Source organism: Pelophylax lessonae, assembly GCF_965119305.1.
Source record: "Pelophylax lessonae genome assembly, chromosome: 1".
In the NCBI taxonomy this organism is placed as follows: Eukaryota; Metazoa; Chordata; class Amphibia; order Anura; family Ranidae; genus Pelophylax; species Pelophylax lessonae.
In genome coordinates this window covers 521,806,817-521,833,372 of record NC_138768.1, presented here as the reverse complement: position 1 = coordinate 521,833,372, position 26,556 = coordinate 521,806,817, and the positions used below count along the sequence as shown (strand labels likewise).

At 45.7% G+C, this 26,556-nt stretch overlaps 1 protein-coding gene across 5 annotated transcripts in view; it reads left to right on the top strand.

Moving 5' to 3' along the window:
• Nucleotides 1-26,556, top strand: part of SEPTIN11 (septin 11) — a 182,014-nt gene that overhangs the window by 120,417 nt on the left and 35,041 nt on the right. For all 5 annotated transcript variants that reach the window (XM_082264718.1, XM_082264716.1, XM_082264715.1 and 2 more), the window contains exons 5-8: nucleotides 14,503-14,664; nucleotides 18,138-18,234; nucleotides 18,461-18,629; nucleotides 22,801-22,933. In XM_082264718.1, coding sequence (XP_082120844.1) covers nucleotides 14,503-14,664; nucleotides 18,138-18,234; nucleotides 18,461-18,629; nucleotides 22,801-22,933 — 561 coding nt within the window. The remainder of the gene's footprint in view (nucleotides 1-14,502; nucleotides 14,665-18,137; nucleotides 18,235-18,460; nucleotides 18,630-22,800; nucleotides 22,934-26,556) is intronic.

Here is a 26,556-nt window from a genome sequence, read left to right as displayed (position 1 = left end):
CATTCACACTTGTACAACTTGTCATGCACCTTTGTAGTATCGATTTTTCTTATCGCACACTTTCCTGGATAGGGCTTTAGGCATAATGGGTGCTGTAGCAATAACCAGCTGGAACTAAAACGTGACAGATCAAATGCACATATTCGCCAGCACACCTTGGATCGTCAATTGCTTCCAAATTGGAATGGTCACATCACAGAAGACATAGTGCAACATTTCGGAGCAGGACCCCTTCGTCAGGCATGTGATGTAGTGAATAGTATTTACAGAATTAATGGAAAACAAATGTGTCCGCTTAGCAGTAGTTGTAACAAATCGGTGGTTGCGCTTTTTTTTTTGGAAATTATTTTGTTAAGTTTGGATTAGTTAAAGGAATAAATATAGAAACCTCTTTAAAGCTTAAGGCTCCATTGACACTTGTGCGACTTGTCATGCAACTTTGTACATTTTGGTTGTATAACAAATTGTTCCCCATCTTTTCCAATGATAACCATTCATATACAGTATCGCACAAAAGTGAGTACACCCCTCACATTTTTGTAAATATTTTATTATATCTTTTCATGTGACAACACTAAAGAAATGACACTTTGCTACAGAGTCCTGTAGAGTCCTCTTCCACTCCTCCATAACGACATTGCAGAGCTGGTGGAATGCTAGAGACCTTGCGCTCCTCCACCTCCTGTTTGAGGATGCCCCACAGATGCTCAATAGGGTTTAGGTCCGGAGACATGCTTAGCCAGTCCATCATCTTTACCCTCAGCTTCTTTAGCAAGGCAGTGGTCATCTTGGAGTTGTGTTTGGGGTGGTTATCATGTTGGAATACTGCTCCATGGCCCAGTCTCCAAAGGGAGGGGATCATGCTATGCTTCATTATTTCAAAGTACATGTTGGCATTCATGGTTCCCTCAACAAACTGTAGCTCCCCAGTGCCGGCAGCACTCATGCAGCCCCAGACCATGACACTCCCACCACCATGCTAGACTGTAGGCAACACACACTTGTCTTTGTACTTTTCACCTGGTTGCCGCCACACACGCTTGATACCATCTGAATCAAATAAGTTTACCTTGGTGTCATCAGACCATAGGACATGGTTCCAGTAATCCATGTCCTTAGTCTGCTTATCTTCAGCAAACTGTTTGCGGGCTTTCTTGTGCATCATCTTTAGAAGAGGCTTCCTTCTGGGATGACAGCCATGCAGATATATTTGATGCAGTGTGCAGTGTATGGTCTGAGCACTGACAGGCTGACCCCCTACCCCTTCAACCTCTGCAGCAATGCTGGCAGCACTCATACGTCTATTTCCCAAAGACAACCTCTGGATATGACGCTGAGCACATGCTTTCAACTTCTTTGGTAGACCATGGCGAGCCCTGTTCTGAGTGGAACCTGTCCTGTTAAACCGCTGTATGGTCTTGGCCTCCGTGCTGCTGCTGAGTTTCAGGGTCTTGGCAATCTTCTTATAGCCTAGGCCATCTTTATGTAGAGCAACAATTCTTTTCTCTTACCTGCTCTGACAGACACAGCCCTTCCAAGTTTCATCACTATTGGATAATGGCGCCCTCTGCAGGAGCAGGCTAGGCAGTGAAACTTCATTAAAAACCTTTCACTAGACACACCTTTAGGGGCTGTCCCTTCAACATTACCCCCAGACACATAGAGCTTACTAATCAGTTTCTTGCTGCCTAGCTCAGGAGTAGGACCTAGGTTTCCCTGCTGGGACTCCGGTCTCAGTTCTTTATTTTTCTTTGAGAATTGTTTATTTTGTTTTTCTACACTCACTATCGCTACCTAGTCAGGGGAATCCTCCTGGGGAACTACAAGTGACAGCCAGGCTTGGCTTCACACTGGATAATCTAGATCCTTATGGTACCCCAGCCTGTCCAACGAGCGTGTGCAGGTTGTGGTCCGCCCAGGCCTTGCCATGACGGTGCCCCGACGGATGGGGATGAGCCTGCGGAGAAATTCTTCGCCGGGACGCATCAACCTGGAACACCCTGTGTTGCAGCGTTCCCCCTTGGCTGACGGCACCCCCACTCAGGGTGGGAGGCAAGCTGTATCAGAGCGGAGCCCACGGTCTATTGTATGGTGAGTGATGCTACCCCCGTGTCCCTGGGACAGTACCTCTGTGGGGGGTGATGTGGGCCCACTCCTGGGAATGTCAGAGCTGCGGTCTCTGTGAGCTCCCACCTGGCCGGTCTGGACAGATCCTGCCTCCCTGCTCCATATGGGGGCTCTCTAGCGGCATCCACTGCGTTGGTGGGGGGGGGGTGTATGGCTCCTACCTTGTCCTGGGGAGCTTCCTGTAGTGGATTCCCGCGGTGGCCAGGGTCCCTGGGCTCCTGATGGTCAGCGACTGAAGCCTGGCTGCTTCAGTTTAAGGGCATCAGCCATTTTTTTCATTGCTGTATGCTTTTGGTGCCGCTTTCTGGTGCCATCTTGGATGTGGGCAAGCTGCATTGTGAGGGCGGTGGCCATTTTCCCTGTGCTTCCCCTATACTTACTATTGGCTCCATGTTTGTGTTGCTCAGGGCACTTCGGCCTCTAGTGACGTTAGGTCACTTCCTCCTGCCATTTCTCACTGACTGTAGAGAAGCGTGGAGAGCGGTTTGTCCTTCTCTCTCATGCACAGTAAGTGGGTTTTTTAGTCTTTTGGGGCATTTTCCTCTGACACATTTGCTTTAATGAGTTTACCTACTTATTAAAAGGGGACTCCAGTGACAGCGCGTGATCGCGGTGCGGGCAGCCATCGCGGATTTAAAGGGCCAGCGTTCCTTTTTTATAGCATTGCAAAAATAGAGTCCCAGAATGACAATTTCCCCACTGATCTGGTGTGTGCATCCGGGAACTCCAGGTCACCTTCCCTAGCATCTTTATCTGCAGCCATTGAAGCTTTGGTGTCCAAAGTTGATCTTGTCATGTCACAAGTTCTTCTGGTTAAGAGCCTGATGTAGTTGCCATGGACACTGCCCTCCCTGAGGGTTCCCTGTCCTCACACTCTAACGGCGAGGATGATGGGTCCACCTCCGCTGCAGCACGGAAAAGTGCTTTGGTTGAAGCGCTTGTTCGATCCATCAGGAAGACTTTGAATATTGATGATGAGCCTATCCAATCAGGAAAGCGGGTTGTCTTCGGCTCCCGCAAAGCCCAGAAGTTGGGTCAGGTCAGCCCGAGGAGTTTCATGGTATCGTGAAAAAACAATGGCGACGCATTAAGCATGTGCTGGTGGTGCCTGAGCGTTTTCAACGCCGCTATCCTTTTGTGGACCCAGTTTCCAATAGCTGGGCAGTGTCCCCTAAGGTGGACCACACTGTTTTCAGGTTAAATAAATCCACGGTGATGCCCGTGGAGGACTCCCTGGTGTTTAAAGACCCGATGGACAGGCGCGTGGAGTCACTTCCCCGCCACATGTACTTGGTGGCGGGCTCGCTCCTCAAGCCTGTGTTCGCTTCCATGCTGGTTTCTCAGACGGTTATGGAATGGATCAAGGTGCTTAAGAGCAACCTGCTGGCTTAGTCGGTTCCCCCCCCCCGACTCTCATTGAGCTCACGGACCAAATGGCCCAGGCCATGGTGTATCTGTGTGATGCGGCCTTGGACGAAGCTCCCCTGGCTGCAAGACTTTCTGCGGTGGGGATTGCACTCCGCCGCATGGTGTTACTTAAGAGCTGATTGGCAGACCATGCCTCTAAGAAGACCGTGTCTAATCTCCCCTATTTGGGGGAATGTCTTTTTGGGGACTCCTTGGATGAGATGGTCAAGGGTCTTACAGGGGGTAAGAGTACCCTTCTACCCCAATGCGCAAAGGGTAAAGCACCCTGCGCGCGGAGGGGCCCTTCCTTCAAGGCTCACCGGGGGCTTTTTCTTGCTTCAGGGGCGCAGGAAAAAGGAAAATCCTTAAAAGCCTCCGGCGGTAATAAGAAGTCTTGGTCAGGTAAGCCCAAGGCCGGTCAGTCCGGTGCTGCGGCCCAGTCTTCTTCCCCCTGAAGGGGCGCCCTCACCCGTCTGCGTTACTTTCGGGAACCCTGGACGTCCCTAATTCAGGACAAATGGGTTCACAAACTGATTCGTTCAGGGTACAAGATCGAATTTCGATCTCGTCCAGCAGACAGGTTCTTTCCATCAAATCTCCGTCTGTCTTCGGATCGTTTAAGGGATCTCAAGGGGGCAGTGCAAGATCTTCTTGCTCACGGCGTTATTGTCCCAGTTCCTCAGTGGGACAGATTTTGCGGGTTTTATTCAAACCTGTTCACAATGCCCAGGTAGGAGGGCAAGGTACGTCCGATTCTGGACCTCAAATCTCTGAACCGCTTTGTGCGGGTGCAGAAGTTTCGGATGGAATCCATCCGGTCGGTGGTGGCGTCTTTACGTCAAGGAGATTTTCTGGCCTCCATTGACTTAAACGATGCGTATCTGCACATCCCTGTCTACGAAGGCCATCAGCGGTATCTCCGCTTCGCAGTGGCAGAGGAGCATTTTCAATTTGTGGCATTACCCTTTGGTCTACTTTCGGATCCCAGGGTCTTCACCAAGGTTTTGGCCTCGGTGCTGGCTCTGCTAGGCAAGAGGGGGATTGCGGTCTTCGGTTATCTGGACAATCTCTTGTTGAGAGCGAGCTTGTGTGCCACTCTGTCAGGCAAACTGACGGTCACGGTTCAGACTTTGGGTGGACCATCAACTTCCAGAAGTCAGCACTGACTCCGCCAGTCCGTCTCAGCTACCTGGGCATGGTCCTGGACTTCACCCAAGCGAAAGTTTTTCTCCCAGAGGAAAAGCTTCAGACTTTGCAGGGCAAGATCAGGTCCCTCAGGGACAATGATCTCTCCTCCCTGCGGAACTGCATGAGGTCCCTGGGGCTAATGGTGTCGGCTTTCGAGGCGACCCCGTTTGCCCAGTTTTTCACAAGGCCTCTACAACCGGAGATCCTTGCCAAATGGAACTAGGATCCCTGGACAGGATGGTATGGCTCACGAGGTCGGAACTATAGTGGTGGCTTCTGTCGCCCGCTCTGAACCAGGGCAAGTCTTTTCTGCCACTGTTGTGGATGGTGAATGAGTACTGGACACTCATTGTGCCCAAGGAACGTGGACGATGGAGGAATCCTCCTTGCCGATCAATGTCCTGGAGCTCAGGGCGATCAAACTCTGCCTGCTCCATTGGGCGACTCGGTTGCGCGGTCACCCGGTTCGGGTTCAAACCGACAATGCCACGGCTGTGGTTTACATCAATCACCAAGGGGGCACCAGGAGTGCCCGGGCGGCCAAGGAAGTGGCCGAGATTCTGTCTTGGGCCGAGGCACACGTTCCAGCTATCGCCACTGTTCACATTCTGGGAGTGGAGAACTGGCAGGCGGACTATCTCAGTTGTCAGTCCTTGGATCAGGGGGAATGGTCCCTGCATCCAGGGGTGTTTCGTCTCCTGTGTGCCCAGTGGGGGACTCCGGATGTGGATCTGTACGCATCTCGTCTCAACAAAAAGGTGGAAAGGTTCATGGCCAGGGATCCTCTGACGCGTTGGTGGTGCCATGGCACCGGTATTGGCTGATTTATGCCTTTCCCCCAATTCAACTGTTGTTCAGGTTCCTCCGCAGGTTGGCGTTGGAACAGATGCAGGTGATTCTGGGGGCCCCGGACTGGCCTCAACGGTCTTGGTATGCTGACCTCATAAAGATGGTCGCCGAGCCTCCCTGGCGCCTACTTCTGAGAGAAGATCTGCTGTCTGCAGGGCCGATCTTCCATTTTGAAAATATCAGAAACATCTCTTTGCCTTTGTTGTCCCAGAAGGTTGCCTTCCTGGTGGCTATCACCTCTGTGCGCAGTGTCTGAATTGGCGGCTCTGTCCTGCCGTTCGCCTTATCTGGTCATTCATAGGGATAAGGTTGCTCTGCGACCCAACCAGTCTTTTCTCCCTAAGCCGGTGTCTGCCTTCCACCTCAATGAGGATATCGCTTTGCCTTCGCTTTGTGCGAAGCCCAAGCATCCCAAGGAATTTTCTTTGCATTCATTGGATGTGGTTCGGGCGATCGGGGTTTACCTGTCGGCCACGGAATCTTTTCGGAAGTCTGATTCCCTGTTTGTCCTTCTCAAGGGACCTCGGAAGAGTTCAGCTGCGTCCGCTGCAACCATTTCCAAATGAATCAGACAGACTATTGTTCAGGCCTATTCACTAAAGGGTCAGGTGCCTCCTTTCCCTTTGAGGGCACATTCTACTAGAGCTATGAGTGCCTCTTGGGCTTTTCGCCATCAGGCTTCTGTGGCTCAGGTGTGACCTGGTCGTCTGTGCACACCTTTACAAACTTTTACAAGATTGACGTGACGGCATCCTCGCTGTAAGAAGGGTCCCTTTTTTTTCAGCTTACAAGTGGCCCTTTCGTCCATCTGGATCGCAGGAAAAGGGCTCGAGATCCACCCTTAACTTTGCGGGAGGCGCCAAGGGACCCTGGAATGGGTAAGTCCAAAGCGGGCGTGTCTGGTTCCGCAGACTAGCCTTCCCCAGCCTGAAGGGGCGCCCTCACCTGCATCTGGGGTGGGGGGACGTCTTTTGTCTTTTTCCGGATCCGTGGACCTTGCTCATTCAGGACAAATGGGTCCGCTAACAGATTCGGTTCTGTTACAAGATCGAGTTTTGGTCCTTTCCTTACAACTTACGCAGGACCTGTTAGCACAAGGAGTTATTGTGCTGGTTCCAGAGTCGGAATGTTTCCAAGGTTTTTATTCAAATCTGTTTACAGTTCCAAGGAAGGAAGGCAAGGTTCGTCCGAACTTGGATCTCAAGGCTCTGAACCACATTGTGCGGGTTTAGAAATTTTGGATAGTCCATCCGCACAGTAGTAGCTTTCCTTCATCAAGGAGATCTGATAGTTTCTATCAATCTCAAGGACGCTTACCTTCATATTCCAATATATGTCGGGCATCAGCGTTTTCTTCGTTTTGCCATGGGTGAGGAGCACTTTCAATTCATGGCGTTACCATTTGGTCTCGCTTCAGCTCCTCGAGTATTCACAAAGGTTTTGGCCCCAGTGTTGGCCTTGTTATGGCAAAAGGGGAACACGGTATTGGGTTACCTGGACGCTCTGCTTCTGCGTGTCTTTTTTGGCTCTAGAAGTCGACTTAAAGGTTACGGTGCGAAGTCTGCAGGAGTTTGGGTGGACGCTAAATTTTCAGAAATCGGCTCTGTCTCCATCCACAAAGCTGGACTATGGTCTGACGCGTCAGCCCAGGTGTATCTTTCTCAGACAAAACTTCTGAAGCTACAGGAGGCTTTTCGGGTCCGGCTGTCCAACCATCGATCATCTCTCAGGACTTGCATGCAAGTAATGGGTCTGATGGTCTCCACCTCCGAGGCGGTTCCGTTTGCGCAGTTCCACACCAGACCTTTGCAAAGGGAGATTCTGATCAAATGGAACAAGGATCCGTTGTCATTGGACAATCTGATTCTGTTGAGTCGGGGTTCGAGGGAGTCTCTCCTATTGTGGCTTCACTCCCCGGCCCTACATCTGAGAAAATATTTTCTTCCCCTGTATTGGACTGTAATCGGATGCCATTCTGTCCAGATGGGCAGGTGTCTTGGGAGTGTGTTTTGCCCAAGGTGTCTGGACTCGGGAGGAGTCCAGGTTGCTCATCAACATCCTGGAAATTCGTGCGGTCAGACTTTGTCTCAGTGGACAGATCGTCTGCAGGGGCACCATGGGGGCATACAATCGAACAATGCTACGGCTGTGGCGTATGTCAATCATCAAGGGGGCACAAAGAGTGCCCTGGCAGCCCAGGCTGGCATCTTGAGGTGGGCAGAACAATATGCCCCGGCCCTCTCTGCTGTGCACAGTCCAAGGGTGGAAAATTGGCAAGCGGACTATCTCAGTCAGCAGACGTTGGCTCCGGGAGAATAGTCTCTTCACCCAGAGGTATTTTATCAACTGTATCTTTGATGGGGGACCCCTGATGGGGACCTGCTGGCTTCACATCTCAACAGGAAGGTGCTGAGGTTTGTGTCAAGGTTTCGGGATCCTCTGGCCGACGCCGCAGACGCTCTGGTGGCCCCTTGGGGTCATTATCGTCTGTTTTACGCTTTTCCTTAAATTCAACTTCTGTCGATACTGCTATGCAGAATCGTAGTAGAAGGAATTCCAGTCATTCTGGTGGCACCAGACTTGCCTCCCTGGTCCTGGTATGCAGGCCTGGTAAGGCTGGTAGCAGACGTCCCTTGGAAACTTCCTCTCAGGGAAGATCTTCTGTCTCAGGAACCAATCTTCCATCCTGCGTTACGGTCGCTGGCTTTAACGGCATGGCTATTAAAAGCCAGGTGCTGAAAGATAGAGGGTTGTCGGAGTCAGTGATTCCTACGCTGTTGAAGGGTAGGAAATCTACTTCTAGAAAGGTTTATCATCGAGTTTGGAAGGCTTACATTACTTGGTGTGAGTCACGGGGAGTTTCTCCCCGCTCCTTTTCGCCTGTTGGAGTTTGTACAATTGGGTGTAGATCAATGTTTGGCTCTGGGCACCAGCAAGGGCCAGATTTCTGCCTTGGCATTTTTTTCCAAAGGCCGTTGGCAGGGAAGTCCTTGGTTCACACTTTTGTGCTGGGAGTTTGCCATCTGGCTTCTCCGGTGCGATCCCTGGTGCCTCCGTGGGATCTCAATTTGGTTTTGTTGGTGCTTCAAAGGCCTCCCTTTGAAAATATTTGAGAAATTCCTCTCTCGCAGAAGGTGGCATTTTTAGTAGCTATTAGTTCCACATGTCGCGTGTCGGAGTTGGCTGCGTTGTCCTGTTGGTCACCTTACTTGATGAATCATAGGGACAAAGTGGTGTTACGACCCTGTCAGGTGTTCCTTCCTAAGGTTGTCTTGGGGTTTCATTTGAATGAGGATATTGTGCTACCGTCCTTATGTCCTAAGCCTAAACATCCTAAGGCAATTGACTTACATTCCTTAGATGTGGTAAGAGCGATTTGGGTTTACCTGGCAGTGACTGAACCAATTAGGAAATCCGATTCTTTGTTTGTTCTTAGATTTGGACCTCGTAGGGGCAGGCTGCATCTGCTGCGACCATTTCCAAGGGGATCAGCAAACAGTGGTGCAGGCCTACTCCATTAAGGGTGAGGTTCCTCCTTTCCCTGTTAAAGAGCATTCTACGAGGGGGCTTAGTACCTCATGGGCCTTCCGTCATCAGGCATCAGTGGTTCAGGTGTGCAAGGTGGCTACTTGGTCGTGTGTACACATATTCACAAAATGTTATAAAGTGGATGTACTTGCATCTTCGGATGCAGCGTTTTGGCCGCAAAGTTTTAAGGCTGCGGTTGCGGAGGCTTGCGCTTCTTGAGGAATCGCAAGCCTGAGCACCAGTTGTTCCTAGTTGAGCTCCTGTTGTTACCTGGTTGGCTATGTTTAGCCTTGTTGGGAATTCTGCGTTTGCTGTGTTTTTTTTCCCACCCCTCATGTTGCACTCCTTTGGGACATCCCAATGGTCTTAAGATTTGAAGCTGTGTCTGTCAGTGAACGAAAGAGAAAACGATTTTTGTCTTACCGTAAAATCCTTTTTTCTGAGGTTCACTGACAGACACAGCACCCGCCCCTCTTTTGGGTTTAAGTTATTTGTTCTTCTGACACTGCTTGCTACAAACTGTAAGCCCTACAGCAGGAAGTGATGGTATACCCTCTGGGACTGCCCCAGGCACGTAACCTGGGGCACGCCTAGTCCTACTGCTAGAGAGCAAGAGCAGTGAACCTCAGAGAAAAGGATTTTACGGTAAGACAAAAATCCAGTTTTTATTGCTAGAAAACTTACTTAGAACCCCCAAACATTATACATATAGTATCTCACAAAAGTGAGTACACCCCTCACATTTTTGTAAATATCTTATGCTATATTTTTATGTGACAGCACTAAAGAAATAACGCTTTGCTACAATGTAAAGTAGTAAGTGTACTGCTTGTATAACAGTGTAAATTTGCTGTCCCCTCAAAATAACTTCACTCACAGCCATTTATGTCTAAACCGCTGGCAACAAAAGTAAGTACACCCTAAGCCAAAATGTCCAAATTGGGCTCAATTAGCCATTTTCCCTCCCCGGTGTCGTGACTCATTAGTGTTACGGGTGTGAATGGGGAGCAGGTGTTTTAAATTTGATGTTATCACTCTCTCATACTGGTCACTGGAAGTTCAACATGGCATCTCATGGCAAAGAACTCTGAGCATCTGAAAAAAAGAATTGTTGCTCTACATAAAGATGGCCTAGGCTATAAGAAGATTACCAAGACCCTGAAACTGAGCAGCAGCGCAGTGGCCAAGACCACACAGCGCTTTTACAGGACAGATTCCACTCAGAACAGGCCTCGGCATGGTCGACCAAAGAAGTTTAGCGCATGTGCTCAGCATCATATCCAGAGGTTGTGTTTGGGAAATAGATGTATGAGTACTACCAGCATTGCTGTAGAGGTTGAAGGGGTGGAGGGTCAGCCTGTCAGTGCTCAGACCATACGCCGCACACTGCATCAAATTGGTCTGCATGGCTGTCGTCCCATAAGGAAGCCTCTTCTAAAGATGATGCACAAGAAAGCCCGCAGACAATTTGCTGAAGACAGACTAAGGACATGAATTACTGGAACCATATCCTGTGGTCTGATGAAACCAGGATAAACTTATTTGGTTCAGATGGTGTCAAGTGTGTGTGGCAGTAACCAGGTGAGGAGTGCAAAGACAAGTGTGTCTTGCATACAGTCAAGAATGGAGGTTGGAGTGTCATGGTCTGGGGCTGCATGAGTGCTTCTGGCACTGGGGAGCTACAATTCAGTGAGGGAACCATGAATGCCAACATGTAATGTGACATACTGAAGCAGAACGTGATCCTCTCCCTTTGGAGACTGGGCTGCAAGGCAGTATTCCAACATTACGACCCCAAACACACTTCCAAGACGACCACTGCCTTGCTAAGGAAGCTGAGGGTAAAGGTGATGGACTGGCCAAGCATGTCTCCGGACCTAAACCCTATTGAGCATCTGTGGGGCATCCTCAAACAGAAAGCGGAGGAGCACAAGGTCTCTAACATTCACCAGCTCCTCGATGTCGTCATGGAGGAGTGGAAGAGGACTACAGTGGCAACCTGTGAAGCTCTAGTGAACTCCATGCCCAAGAGGGTTAACCTGTGCTGGGAAATAATGGTGGCCACACAAAACATTGACACTTTGGGCCCAATTTGGGCATTTTTACTTAGGGGTGTACTCACTTTTGTTGCCAGCGATTTAGACATTAATGTCTGTGTGAGTTATTTTGAGAGGGCAGCAAATTTACACTGTTATACAAGCTATACACTCACTACTTTACATTGTAACAAAGTGTCATTTCTTCAGTGTTGTCACATGAAAAGATATATAATAAAATATTTACAAAAATGTGAGGAGTGTACTCACTTTGTGAGATACTGTATATATATTTTTTTACCAGAGACCCTAGCGAACAAAATGACGATCGTTGCAATCTTTTATGTCACACTGTATTTGCGCAGAAGTCTTTCAAACGTAGTTTTATGGGAAAAAACACACTTTAATTAATAAAAAAATGAATAAAAATCTAAACATTAAAGTTAGCCCAATTTTTTTGTATAACGTAAAAGATGTTACGCCAAGAATCGTGAGAGAATCATGACCTTTATTCTAAGCAAAAAACGTCTACTGTAGAGTATAATGTGCTTTGGCACCCAATTTGTTGCTTGTGTAAACAGACCTTTTTGCTACTGTGAAGGCACTATTTGCTCTAAGCAAATGGTAAAAGAATTTCAAGAAAAAAAAGGGCTAATTCTTCCATATACTTATCAATTGGTCCTGTGTGTCTGCACAATGCTTTATAGTATCGATGAGATTCTGTATTTACTTTAGTAGTATCTACTGAAAAACATTCACTTGCAGTGTCAGAAAAGTAATACTGTATAGGTCCATTGTCATTTATGAAGGATCGCTTTGTTTGTAAGGCTCCATGTACACGGGACGTTGTAAATGGCCGTTTAGGAGCAGTTGGGCGTTTTTTTCAGAAGCCCCTGAACCCACCTACATGTTATCTTATCTGTCCATGTACACAGGGTCATTTTTTATAGTCATTTGCAGGCAGTTGAGTTCAGGGACGTTTTTTGGAACTCAATTATTTGCGTTCGAACGTGCTGTTTCCCGGCGTTTCAAACGCAAAAACATGGCTGAACGCGACCGAACCCGATGACCCGCGTTTGGCGCTCTCGTTTTTCGATTTTAAAGGGGAATGATTTTTTCTATCTCTAGGAATGGTTTTAAACGCAAACGCCTGAATACGCCCGCTAAACGAGGGTGCAAACGCGACACAACGGACGTTTTAAACGTCCTAAAAATAAAAATAAATTCCAGCATTCAAGGGACTTTTAACAACGTCCTGTGTACATGGAGCCTTAGTTTTGTTATTGGCAGCCAAATGGGTTTTGTGTTGAGTAGAGGGTATGCAAGTGGCTGACTAGTCCCTCTTTTTATATCTTAGTGGTTCCATCAGTAATGCTTGAAAATGGGTATGCTGTTTTTACATACTGGGGCTCTGGATTTTCCCCACAAACGTATATGAGCCTACCGCTGAAAGTACAGCTTCGAGGAAAATAATCAATACAGAAATGATTAATCATATATTCTACTCTTTTCCTTTTCGGTTGTTCCAGTAGAAACCATGGCAGGAATCATGGTAGCTGAATTGGCATAATGACATTCCTGATGTTATGTTATTTATTTGTAGGCTTTTGAATGAATGACACTCCTCTGGGTCTACCCTACCTCCTCTGCTAATTACTAATTATTAATTCTAATTACTGATTGGCAGACTCTGTAACCCCATTTTCCCCCATCAGGGTGCAAATAATAAACACTGTTTTTGTTACGTGGCAATGACATAGGTGCCTGCTTAATTTCTCCCTAAAGTCTGCTGCAAAGGACCAGGTGCAATTTTAAATTCAGAATTTTTTTATTGATTCTATAAATTTGTTTTGCTGTTGTCTGGGTCTTGTCACTTGCTGTCCTAAAAGAAAGTAAGGGGAAATCTCCCCAATAGAGCCAGAGACATCAATATAGCAAAATGTTCCTGGCTGAAGTTTGGCTATAGGGCAAAGTATAATAGTTTTTACATTCAATTCAAATTGACCTTTCACTAATTTCACCATTGCAACTAGAAACCAAATTTGTTGTAGTTAAAGTAGAAGTCCGGCCTAATACTATTTAAGCTTTAACCTGCTCCTACCCCAATTCTAAGTCCTATACTAACTATCCTACAAATGAAAAATGTATACTTGCCTGTTCTAAGGGCTCCCATGTCTAGTAACGTGATCGGGTCCCAGCACCGGCTTCAGGGGAGAGGATGCAATGCTTGGGTGGTGACATCACTCATAAACTTACTATAGGGCATCTGTTGCATGCTGTCCCTCTTTTCCCTTGAAGCCGACCCTGGGAGCCTATCACATGACCAGACTGGAGCACCCTTACATTAGTTAGTATAGGGCTTACAATAGGGCTGGGAGCAGGTTTAAGCTTAGATAGGTAGTATTAGCTCAGACTTCTACTTTAATTCTTGCATATTGCACACCCTCTTTTGCCTTTTAAAAAGAAGTCCCTTAAAGTGTAACTAAAGTCCTAACTTCCTTTTTTTTTTTTTTTTTCTACTTTTGGATAGGCTGTAGAGGGATTAGAACCCCTGTCAGGTTTTTATTGTCTATGCCCCCATTAGGTATATACACCCTCTCTGTTTGTCCTGTTTATCGATATCATGAAAAGCAAAAGTATAAGAATTTCCCAAATTTTGGGTTGACATCTCAACAGGGGAAATCCTTTCTAATGGGAACACTAGTTCTGGTGACACCCCAGGATTCCATCACACTCCCAGGAACACTCCTATTAAAGCACCAACAGCAGCATCTCAGAGAATGTTTGTCCAGGCTGGCAGTTGGGGAACGTTCATATATCTGTGGGTTACCCTCATCCGCAGCAGACATCAATGTCTAAGCTATGAACAATGAAGTGTTGATTGGCTGGATTGGAGGTTTTCCTGGCTGATTGCTGCTGCTTTCTGATGAGAGAGGCAGAGATGTCTGTAAAGTGACCCCCCCACCCCTCTTCATAGCCGCAAGTATGCATATTTGCCCGATGCAAACGTGCAGGTTTACACCACCATCTGTCGTTCAAAACATTGACTGTTGATAAGATCCTGCATCAGGATTCGGAATTTCTTTAAACAGCGTTTACAGTATGGAGCCTAAATCTCTACAGTTTACACACAAAAGCCGGCTGTGTTTGTGTAAGAAACCCTTTATGCAAACTACTATACCTGCACTGGCTGCCTCTGTGATTTTACATCTTAGCCAGTCTTGCTTTGATTTTCTATTTCAGTGTTCCACTTTACACTTCTGAATATAGATGTTTATTTTCAACTGAGTGATGCAGATGTGACAGATGTATGTCTGAAAGTCACCTGATACAAAGAGTACTGGCTCACTGTCATTTTGTATTATAGGTGAATATCATCCCCATCATTGCAAAAGCAGACACCATAGCCAAAAACGAGCTGCACAAATTCAAAAGTAAAATCATGAGTGAGCTGGTCAGCAATGGAGTTCAGATCTACCAGTTTCCTACAGATGAAGAGACCGTCGCAGAGATCAATGCTACAATGAGCGTAAGTTATGGTTTTGTTTTAAAGTTTCTATTTGGCAGCAATATTTCCTGCAATTGTCATACAGCCGTTTCTGTTCTAATGCCTCTAAGAAAGAGTATATCTTTAAACAATAATATGAAATGTCCTGTGTTGTATGACCAATCTATAGCCTGGATGGGTTGATATGTGATCAGGATGTTTTTTTTTTAACATCGAGTACGAGTACTGATACTTTTTTAAGTTCTTGCTGAAGCCAATTACTGATACCTATTACCTAGGAAGAGTAGGTAGAGGGGTGGTTTGGGAGGTGGCAGGGGGGCTGGGGGGATTAGTTGGGTGAAGGGCAGGGAGAGGGGGGAGTAGGGTGATAAGTAAGGACACGGTGGGGGGAGAGGGGTTGGAGTAGGAGGTTAAGAGAGGGCACTGTGAGGGGGGGTGGGGAGTAGAAGGGTAAATGAGGGTGGGGGGAGCTAGAAGGGCCCCTGGGAACACAAAGGACAGAGAGCTACGCCATCTAAGTGCAGAATGACCACAATTTAATGTATAAAAGGTAAAAAAAACACTCAGGGTTAAAAAAAATTCAGCATAAATGATGAATGTGTGTTCATCCGCTCTACTCCCGGCTGGTAGCCATTGGTATGTCGGTGGCCAGAGGTCCAGGGGTGTTGGTGGCTCCCAGAACTTCCTAGTAAACTCTGAGACTCTGGGGCACTGATAACTTACACGGAAGTGACGTCATCAGTGCACCCGAGTGTCTCAAAGTTTACCAGGAAGCTCTGGGAGCCACCAGCAGCCCTGGACCTCTGGCAACCGGCGGGCCAGCGGCTACCACCCAAAAGTACAGCAGATGAACACCACATTCATCAATAATTGCTGGAATTGTTTTTAACCTTGTGAGTGTATTTCTTACCTTTTATACATAAAACTGCTGTTAGACTGTTCTTAGATGGCACTGCTCTCTCTGTCCTTCAGGGGAGGAGGGTGACAGCTGGCGGGAGATGAGGAGGCGGCAGGGAGGGGAATCTTGCAGACAGATGAAATGTCGTTGGTTGTTAGGGATGCAGCTGCCCCGCTCCTTAACAACCATTGATTGCCGGCATTCTTTTCTTTACATTTCGGTTGTCAGCGGGGAAATCCCACTGACAACTGAAAGAACCGAGCCAGAAAGTATCTGTTTCAGGTATCGGTGCATTTGCAAGAGGATCGATACCCGTGCCAATGCCTAGCATCGGTATCGGTGCAACCCTACACTACAGTATGCCAATCTGTGTCCATCTTTAAATAGTACAATGAACAGGACAATAGATTTTTTTAGATAATATATAAATTGATGAATAACTGGAATGTGTTTCTTGTTGTTCCGTATCACACAATGGAGCCCTGTACTGAAAATATATGGAGGATGACATTATTGACCTCACAAATACTAATTGCCTGGCTGCCTCTAAATCTGACCATTTTGATTTAGTGGTCCAAAAATGTGCAGTAATTGAAGTCAGATTTTCTGATTTTCATACTTGTTTCAGGTCTCTGACTTGGAAAATATGCCTAAAATGAGCCAAGCAGTTAAAGAACTAGCATTTTTAGATGAGAAAGTAAGCAATTGCAGTCCATGTACTGCGTATGTATCTCAAAAGTGGATTTCTGTAAAGCTTCTTCGTAGTTTGGTATTATGCAATGAATATGTTTGAAGCTGACCTCCATGTAAGGGGTCTAATACATAGTTGTGTTACCTATATGTAAACTGTTTCACCCGCCCCAGGATTTGTTCATTCTGTTCAGCCAATGTAGCCTGGTTATGGCATCAGTTGTTTTGCAGTACCACAGACTTTTAGAGCTAACAATGAAGGAAGAGCTAACAATGAAGGAGAAGCAACAATGCCCTGTTGAGTCACCACTCTGCTCTTTCCCTCTGTCAGCGATCTCAAAGTGTTACACTGGCTATACAGTACATGGCTTGAATTTTGGCTGATTTCCTGTGCATTGGCTGAATTTTGAGCCATGGGCGGTCCTGGCAACACCACGCTTGTATGGTTGCCCCTTGAGTGACATCTGTGCTTATATAGCCTACAGGTCAGGACCATAATTCTGATATAAATCTCTCTGTTCATGTCTTTGTTTTCTTAATCACATCTGTACTGCTGTATGTTTGTGAATGGCAAAGTGGTGGACACCCTCAGGTGACCCGTGCACCCATTAATGGCTGTGAACCCAGCACTTTTCAGACAGCTCAGTTCACAGACCGTGTAAAGAGCTGATCTGAGTGACTGTACCATGTGACCCCTGTGATGATTAGTCACAGTGATCACAAAAGGAAACAGTGTAGTGTTTTCAAATGCAGAATCCATATCTTCCTCTTATAACAGAGGAAGGGGAGAAAGGAGGAACAAATGAATGAATTGTTCATTCAATAATTCTACATAGATATATCAGAGGATCCATACATTAATCAGGATCAGGATATTATAATATTCTAACCTCTTCTATCCAGTTTGTTAGCCTTATCCTCTCTCTGCAGTGACCTATACTTTAACCCCTTCAGCTCCCTTATCCTAAATAGTTATACATGCATCCCTTCATTCCTATTATCCCACTGTATGTGACCTGTACATGAATCCCTCACTTTTTCCTTCTCCCCCCTCTGTGTATGAACTGTACATTTAATGTATCTAATGCACCATTGCCAAGCTCTGTTTTAGAGTCGGTTCACACTTAGGCGACCCGACTCTGTACGACTTCGGGGGCGATTTGTGCATTACCATGCACCACGACTTCGGAGCGACTTGCAGGGACTTCACATAATGGAAGTCTATGCAAGTCGCTCCGGGTCGCCCCGAAGTAGTACAGGACCCTTTTTCTAAGTCGAAGCGACTTGTGTCGCTCCTATTAGAACGGGTCCTGTAGCGGTCAATGGACCGCAAAGGAGCGCGACTTGTCAGGCTGACAAGTCGCCTGACAAGTTGCGGCAATGTGAACCGGCTCTTAACCTCCTCAATACTAGCATGTTTTTGCATTTCAAAAACAAAATGTGGCAAAAAATGTGATCACCTTGAAATGTCTGCTTTCCAAAAGGGGATTATTTTGAGGGGTTCATACTGTCCTGGCATTTTTATTTAATCTGTTTCATGGCAAAAGGTATGGTAAACAGTTGTGTTTTTTTTTTTTTTTTTTTTCAAAATGTTTGGTCTCTTACTTTAAAAAAAAAGTCAGTGGTTATTAAATGCCACCAAAAGAAAGTGCCATCTGTCTAAAAAGTTATATAAAATAATTTGGGTTCATTGTTGCATAACGTAGTAATTTTCAGTCAAACTATAACAGTACTTGAAATGGCCTGATAATGAAGGGGTTTTATAGACTCGTACTGAAGTGGTAATTTGTTTAGCTTCCACTGTTTATGGTATATGGTATATCACATACTTTGGTGAAGCCTTTTCTCTTCTCTTTTTGAGTTTTCTAACTTCAAGAAATGTAGTGTTTATCATTTTCTTCTATAGGTGCACCTTCCATTTGCGGTGGTCGGTAGTACAGAAGAAGTAAAAATTGGCAACAAAATGGCTAAAGCAAGGCAGTATCCCTGGGGCATTGTACAAGGTAGGTTTTAAGGGTATGTTTGAATGGCGTTTTATTTAGGAGTCCTTCCTTGTGACATCCGTGTATATGTAATGGCTTGTGCTTTTCCTGTGGACTTCCAAGTTAATAGCAAAAAAAGACCGCCTCAACAGGTTTGTTATGCCTGTAAAGCTAACATGCTGAGGTTACTGTTACCTGTAAAGCATTTTTGTTGCCTGACTAGCTTTATTTTTCTATAATTTATCAGTTGAGAATGAAAACCATTGTGATTTTGTGAAGTTGAGAGAAATGTTAATACGAGTAAACATGGAGGACTTGAGAGAACAGACGCATGCACGCCACTATGAACTGTACAGACGCTGCAAACTTGAAGAAATGGGATTCAAAGACACTGACCCCGATAGTAAGCCATTCAGGTAATCATGGCATTTTCTTGACTTAGTGGCACAATAAACGAAAGCAAAATCGACAAACTGACCACTGGCATTTTTTAAAGCCTGGCATAAATGTGTGACCTAGTTTTGTTAACTATACAGAAAAAAACACTTTGGACTGTGCAGTTTGTTATATAATCATGATTTTCTTTTCTCAGCAGCGAAATAAAATGTGTATGTTAAGCACAGGTTATAGCATAACAAATACCTCAGTTATCTCACATCTGTGATAATTTTTCCATCATTTCTTATATTTATGATAGAGTACTGTCAGCTAAGTTAGTGGTACACCATATGATTTGCTTCTGTGCTTACACATACAGTAGATTATATGTTGTTTTACCACAGCAGCTGTCAAGCATTTAAGGAATTTCTGACTGACTTCCTGCATGCCTGAGGCCTCATCTGGCCATATTAGGCTTGGAAATAAGATATAGGCCCAACTTGTTAGTTCTCTTATGGGAAACACACTTGGAGTTAAAGGCTGTTGTGATTAGCACAATGTGTTTGGGCACATTACTTTTTGCTACTGTTTTTCAAACTAATAATGTATTCCCATCCCATATTTGGGTAAGCATTTACTGCTAGCTGTGTCACTACAGTGTATGTGCTCACCCTACTTTGAAATGCCCAGTATTGCTTCTGATAATTTGAGAAAGGAAAAGCCGCTCAGGTGTGTCAGTCCAACCTGGTGCTGGTAAGACCCGTCATCCGGATTGATGCAAGAGAAGTAGTGGAACTGCACTCAGGTAAATCAAAGCAATGAAATCTCTTTATTCTTCAAATCATAGGCAGACAGACAGTGCAGGGAACAGGTAATCCAAGGTTAACGCGTTTCACGGCACACACGGCCGCTTACTCATAACCAATAGGTGAGTAAGCGGCCGTGTGTGCCGTGAAACGCGTTAACCTTGGATTACCAGTTCCCTGCACTGTCTGTCTGCCTATGATTTGAAGAATAAAGAGATTTCATTGCTTTGATTTACCTGAGTGCGGTTCCACTACTTCTCTTGCAGTATTGCTTCTGGGCAGGAGAATCACAATGAGAAATATGCATTTCCTTGTTGGCATAACTCAAAAATGGAACTAATAATATAGACTCAGATATGTTAATCTATTTTCAATAAAATTTAGTTCAGTGAGAAAACCGTTTTAGCTAAACACCATTTTGTCATATTCATTTCTGCCCAAACCTATGTTAAAGTAAATATATAGGAATACTGCTGCATCGCTCCTTTTTTGCCTAAAACTGCAGTATATGCAAAAGCCCAGGGGCTAGTTTTGAGGGGCAATGGATTTACATTAGTTTGACGTCATTTAGAGATGGTTCTGAGATCATGCAATATTCATTGATAGGTGCCTTTGACATGGAGTTGACTTCTTTCTGACATGCTTCAAGCGGGTTTGGTGTTACCATGGACTTTTGTGGGAATGCAGTACCCGTCTGTTGTGAACAAAAGCTTGTCAACAGACAATTAATGTTAAAGCAGAATTCTAGACTAAACCTAACTTATCTCAAAATACTCCCTATTCTGACTAACCTATGTAAGAAACCTTATTTTCAGCATGCTTCATTCCAGTTGCATGATACCCTGTGGCAGCCAGCGGCAGCTGCAGGGGAGAGGAGTGAGCACTTAACAGTAGCTAGTATACGTCTGGGATTGGTGATGTCACCCATTGGCTCCAATGTGCCAGCCATTATTGGCACACCCTCCTCCCCCCTGCGGCCACCGCAGACTGACACAAGAGAGCAGGCTCACATGACTGAACCTGGAATGGCCTGAAAATCCTGAGGTTATACATCTTTCTTACACAGGCTGGTCAACATAGGTGTTAGGAGGGGTAAGACACATTTTAAAGACTAGGTTTAGTTTGGAATTTTTTTTGAATTTCAAATGTGTTTTCCTGAAATGACATAGGAAGAACAAAAGGAATTACATCTAATATACATACAATACAAAAGACGTGTACAATATTATTAACCACTTGCCGACCACCCGCCGTAGTTATACAGCGGCAGGTCGGTTCTGTTACACGAAATGACGTACATGTACGTAGCTTTGTGTAGCAGTTAATGTGGGTGTGGGCGCCGATTGGCTAGAGGGGGAGACAATCAGCGTGTCCGGCAGCCACGATGTCCACCGGGCACCCGCGATTGCTCCCCATGGAGACAGAACGGCGGTCTGCCAATGTAAATACGGCAGACGGCTATTCTGTCAGTGATGAACACAGGGATCCTGTGTTCCTCCCTCCTATTTGGAAACACGGGTCTCTGTGTTCATCCCGTGAAGTTATCCCCCCCCCCCCCCCACAGTTAGAAAGAATCCCCTAGGCACACATTTAACCCTTTGATCGCCCCTGGCGTTAACCCCTTCCCTGCCAGTGTCATTAGTACAGTAAGTGCATATTTTTAGCACTGATTACTGTAGTAATGTCACTGGTCCCCCCAAGAGTGCCAGGTGTCCGATCTGTCTGCCGCAATGTTGCAGTCCCGCTAAAAATCGCTGACCACCGCCATTACAAAAAGAAAAATCACATAAATCTTTCCCCTAGTTTGTAGACGGGATAACTTTTGCGCAAACCAATCAATATACACTTACAGGCAGTCCCCGGGGTAAAAAAAAACTGACTTACAAATGACTCCTACTTACAAATGGAGGGAGACAACAGAAAGTGAGTAGCAATCTACCACTAGGAAGGAAAATCACCCCTGGAAGAGTTCTCATGGGAAAAAGGTGTCTCCACTGAAGCTTTATCACTAATACTTGTTTCCACAACAACCCAAAATTTTCAAAATATAGTGAACAGGGGTACAGACAGTAAAACAAATGGTACAGTGTATATATATATATATATATATATATATATATATATATATATATATATATTTGCAGTAGAAGACATGCAGGATAATCTCACATTTTGCAGAGCTGAGCAGCTGGAAAGGGGTTCTTCACATTCTGCTGTTTGGTTCAAAAATTGTAAATCTGGTTCACTGCTGTTGAAATGGTAATTGGCCAGACAACTGTACAGTATAAGATTGAGCTTGGGTCAGGTCTGCTTCCTCAGTCTGTGGAAATGGAGATGAATTCACTATATGTTTCTGGCAAGGTTAGATTTCCCCAACCCCTATCATAGTCACTTTGATGGGAAAGTTTGGTCTGTATGTAAATGCAGAGAAAAATAGAACCACATAAAATAAAGTGAGAATATTGACATAGTGTGTATTAACTATATACTTTCTCAAAAGACAGTTTTTCATAATGGTGGTTCTTTAAATCCCACAGTGCTTGAAATCTAGCATTGCACTGTGCTGCCTATGACCTCAGACTCTTCAGTCAAAGAAAAGAGTATGTTAGAAGCATATGACCTAATGCTAGGCTTAGAGCAGGTGACCTGTAATGGGAGCACTGGGGCATCTGCACAGTGGTTAGCAGGTTCATTGGTTCAAATGCCAACCACCTGTGCCTGCATGGGTTTCCTCTCAGACATGGGAAAGACGTGCTGCTAGGTTAATTGGCTCCTGTCTAAATTGGGCCTAATATGTGCATATATGTGAGTTAGGGACCTTGGATCCTTGGATTCTAAGCTCCTTGAGGGCTGGGACTGATAAGAATGTGATATATATATATATATATATATATATAGCGTTGTGTAAAAACTGTCGGTGCTATTTCAGTACCTGTAATAAATAAATCTAATTTGTTATGGATGACACTTTTTGCTTATGGCTACCCATGTAGACACTTGTGATTAGAGTCTAGGGGGATTATTTTATAAAGCAGCAGTATGGCTGCTTTAATAATAAAAAAATAAAAAAAAGCTTCAAGAACGCTTAGTAATGTGAACAGCTTGTGTTAAGCAGAGTCTATTTTGTGTGCCAGTCACCACATTGCTGCCTACATTATATGAATAGGTTGTAAAATGCAGGCAAAATGCATGCATGTTCAGTAACTAATAGCTTTTACTTTCATATTGGTTCATTTTTGTATTGTAACCTGTTTATTGGACCTGTTCATTTAAGGTCATAGTTTTGAGAGAAATGTATTCTGTATGTTTCCACAGATAGGGAGTGATGCAACACTTCATCTGCAGAGTGGTAAAAAAAAAAAAAAAATATTTTGTGAAATAGATTTGTTCTTTCTGTTACCAGCCTCCAGGAAACATATGAAGCAAAGAGGAACGAATTCCTTGGGGAACTGCAGAAGAAGGAGGAAGAAATGAGACAAATGTTTGTCATGAGAGTGAAGGAAAAGGAAGCTGAACTTAAAGAAGCTGAAAAAGAAGTAAGGAGAGTTTGGCCAATAGACACTGGTTACTGTGAATTATTTTCTTTGATCTTTTGTATTTTACAAACAAATAAAAAGCACAAGAAAGGCACACACCTCAGAATAAAATGACCAGAGGAAAATATTACCAGTTCCATACTGCCGGCCATCATATGACATCCTTAGGTTTGAGTGGAAATATCTGAATGATGCCTGCAGTTACAGGCATCATTCAGATATCTTTTTTTTTCTGCCCGCGATTCCCTGCATCGTAAAAACAATCATAGTGGCAGTTCAGGTGCGTCTGCCGGCTCACCCGTGCGATCTCCGAGCCAGAAAAGGACATTTACCATAGTCATCTCTATGACTCTGGGAGGACGGGCGCAACATTATGACGTCACCTCCAGCCCAGACAGTTGTAAATACTGCCGTGTGTTCAGCTGGAAAGCCTGAGATCTTTTTTTTTATTTTTTTTTTTTTATCTGCCATGCCCTATAGGTTCGCCATCACTACCCTATTCCTATTATAAGGGATGTTTACATTCCTTGTAATTGGAATGAAAGTGATAAAAAAAAAATTTAAAGGGAAAGTGTAAAAACAAAATTGAAAAAAAAAAAAAAATTAAAGCACCCCTCTTCCCTCCTGCTCGCACGCAGAAGCGACCACATACATAGGTCACGTCCGCATATGTGAACGACGTTCAAACCACACATGTAAGGGATCGCCTCTAATGTTGGAGCTAGAGCAACAATTCTAACACAAGACCTCCTCTGTATCTGTTTGGCGCTATTAGAGAAGTGTGTGCAATTTTAAAGCGTGATATGTTTAGTATCCATTTACTCGACATAACATCATTTTTCACATTATACAAAACATTTTGGATAAATATTGTTTTGTTATTTTAATTCCTGAAAGAGTTTGAACAACTGCTGTGCAAATACTGTGTGGCATAAAAAATTGTTAGCATAAAATAAGTGTAGCCTATGGAGATTTTTAAGTACCGAAGTTTGGCGCCATTCCACGAGTGTGCAATTTTAAAGGTATCTATTTACTCGGCGTAACATCATTTTTTATATTATACAAAAAAGTTGCATAACTTTACTGTTTGGTTTTTTTTTAATTCATGAAAGTGGTTTTTTTTTTTTAAATCTTGTTTGAAAAATTGCGCAAATACTGTGTGACATAAAAAGTTGCAATGACCGCCATTTTATTTCCTAAGGTCTCTGCTAAAAATATATATATAATGTTTGGGGGTTCTGAGTAATTTTCCAGTGAAAAAGGATGATTTCTCTTTCGTTCATTGACTGACACAGCTCCAGAATCTTCTTAACCATTGGGTTATGCTGCCCCCTACAGGAGTAGGACACTAGGCAAGAAAAAGCTTTACCACGCCTATGGGGCAGTCCCAGGGGGTATACTCCCACTTCCTGCTATAGGCATTCCTTTTTTTTCTGCCTAGTCAGGAGTAAGGACCTAGTTCCCTGCTGGAATCTCTGGTCTTAGCATTTTTTCTTTTTTAAACAGATTTTTTTCCTCTTTTCTTATTTTCTGTTTCTGTGATAACTGCTTGACTGGGCGATGGACTGGATATTCTAGATCCTTACGGTCTCCCCAGTTTTTGCCAGCGAGCGCGTGCAGACCTCAGCTCCGCGCTAGGTCGGTCACGACATAGCCCACTGGACGGGGGCTGGCCTGTGAGTTAAACGTCTTGCCTGAGTCGGCCTGAGTCGCAGCATGCCTCCTGGCCTGCAGCACCCCCATTCCGATGGAGAGGTGGTCTGCCTGGAGCAGGGCCTATCCGGTTCCATGGTATGGTAAGTAGTGTCCCTCCTTCCCTGGTGGCCTTTCAGGGTGGACGTGGATCCCTCCCTTCCCTCCAGCCCCTCTAAATTTTGGTCACTGTGGGTCTTTCGGCCCCCATTACCCCCCCCTCTCCCTGGGTGTGGTTATGAGCTGGCTGTTGCCACATGCTCTTCAGGGGGGCTGGTTTGAATTGCGGCTGACCAGGTTGGTGATTAGGGCAGGGATGTCCTCAATGCTCCCTGCGGGGGTTGTTGGGCTGGGGGAGCGGATGTTTTACCATCCGCGGGTACCCGCCTCACACGGCTGTATACGGACAAAAATTTAGGCAGCGGCTTTGCTGCCTACTCGTCGTCTGTCCGGGCTGCTGACCGAGTGGCTGACCGAGCTGCTAACCGGGCTGCTGATCAAGTCACTGACCGAGCTGCTAACCAGGCTGCTGACCGAGCGGCTAACCAGACTGCTGACCGGAACCTATGTGAGGCGGCCCCTGTGAGGATGGCTGAAGTCACTGCCTCCTGTATGGGCATCCGCCTTTCCCTCTGCTGCCCTGGATGGTCGGCTGCGCTGGGGCTCACGTCCTGGCGGGTGGGCACCCTCAAAAATTTAGGCCGCGACTTGCGGCCTACTAGGCCATTGGGCCGAGCTGGGCGCCGCCGTTGGGAACGGCCTCAGTGAGTCTATCTGAAGCCCCCAACTCTCCCTTTGGGCATCTGCTGGACTGAAGATCTGTGCAATTGCGGCTGGGCCTCCACAAAAATTTAGGCAGTGGCTTGCGGCCTGCTGGGCAATATGGTCAGTTGGCACCTCCCTTGATCCGGGTGGCGCAGTGGGGGCGTTTAGTGACAATATTGATTTTTGTATTACCAATTCCTTCAAGAGGAAATTGGTGATTGTGGGCTTATGGGGGGGGGGGGGACTTTACTGGCCCCATAAGCCCACAATTACCAATTTCCTCTTGAAGGAATTGGTAATACAAAAATCTGTATAATTTGGGATGTAGGTATCGAATATTTTGAACTTAAAATACAGAGCACAATCATATCTATCATTAGTGACAATATTGCCGCCATTATTGTGTGGGCGAGGGTATCCTGTCAACGCGTCTGCGTCACAGCGGACGGCCCCCCCTTAAAGGGGCTATGTCCTATTATGTCCTCTATGGAGGGCTCGGAGGGGGACCCCCTTGTTTTCTGTGGGGTCTCATGGGTGGTCCATTTGTTGACCCTTGGCCGGCGTTCTCTTGCGGGATCGCAGTCGGCGGCCTCCCCTGATTATAATGTTTCGGGGTGAGCTTAGTATGTAGTGACCCTACTGGGTCTGCATCCACGTACTTCGAGTGCTCTGATAATGAGGATTATTCCTCTTCTACTACAGCCGCGCATGAAAAGGCACTGGTGGATGTACTGATTGTATCAGTGCGGGTAACTTTAAAAATGGAGGATGCAGCTTCTTCTGCTGCGTCGGAGGCGCCGATCCCCTTCTAGTACCCGCAGCTCCAAAAGCGAAAAAGGTATTCCCTTTTACCGCCTACTTTGACAAAATTGTCGCGAGTCAGTGGGGTTGTCCTAAAGGCAATATGATGGTGCCTAGGCGTTTCGCTAGACGGTATCTCTTTGCGGAGTCTCTGTTGAATAAGTGGGCAGTCACACGTGTGGTGGACTCTCAGGTTTCCAGGCTGAAAAAATCCACCCTAATTCCAGTGGAGGAGTCTCTGGCTTTTAAAGATCCCTTTGACAGGAGAGCCGAGACTTTGGTCCGCCACATGTTTACTGTGGTCGGCTCGGTTTGGTGTCCCAGACCCCAGATTTTGCGTCAGGATCTGGATCAGCTTCTCCCTG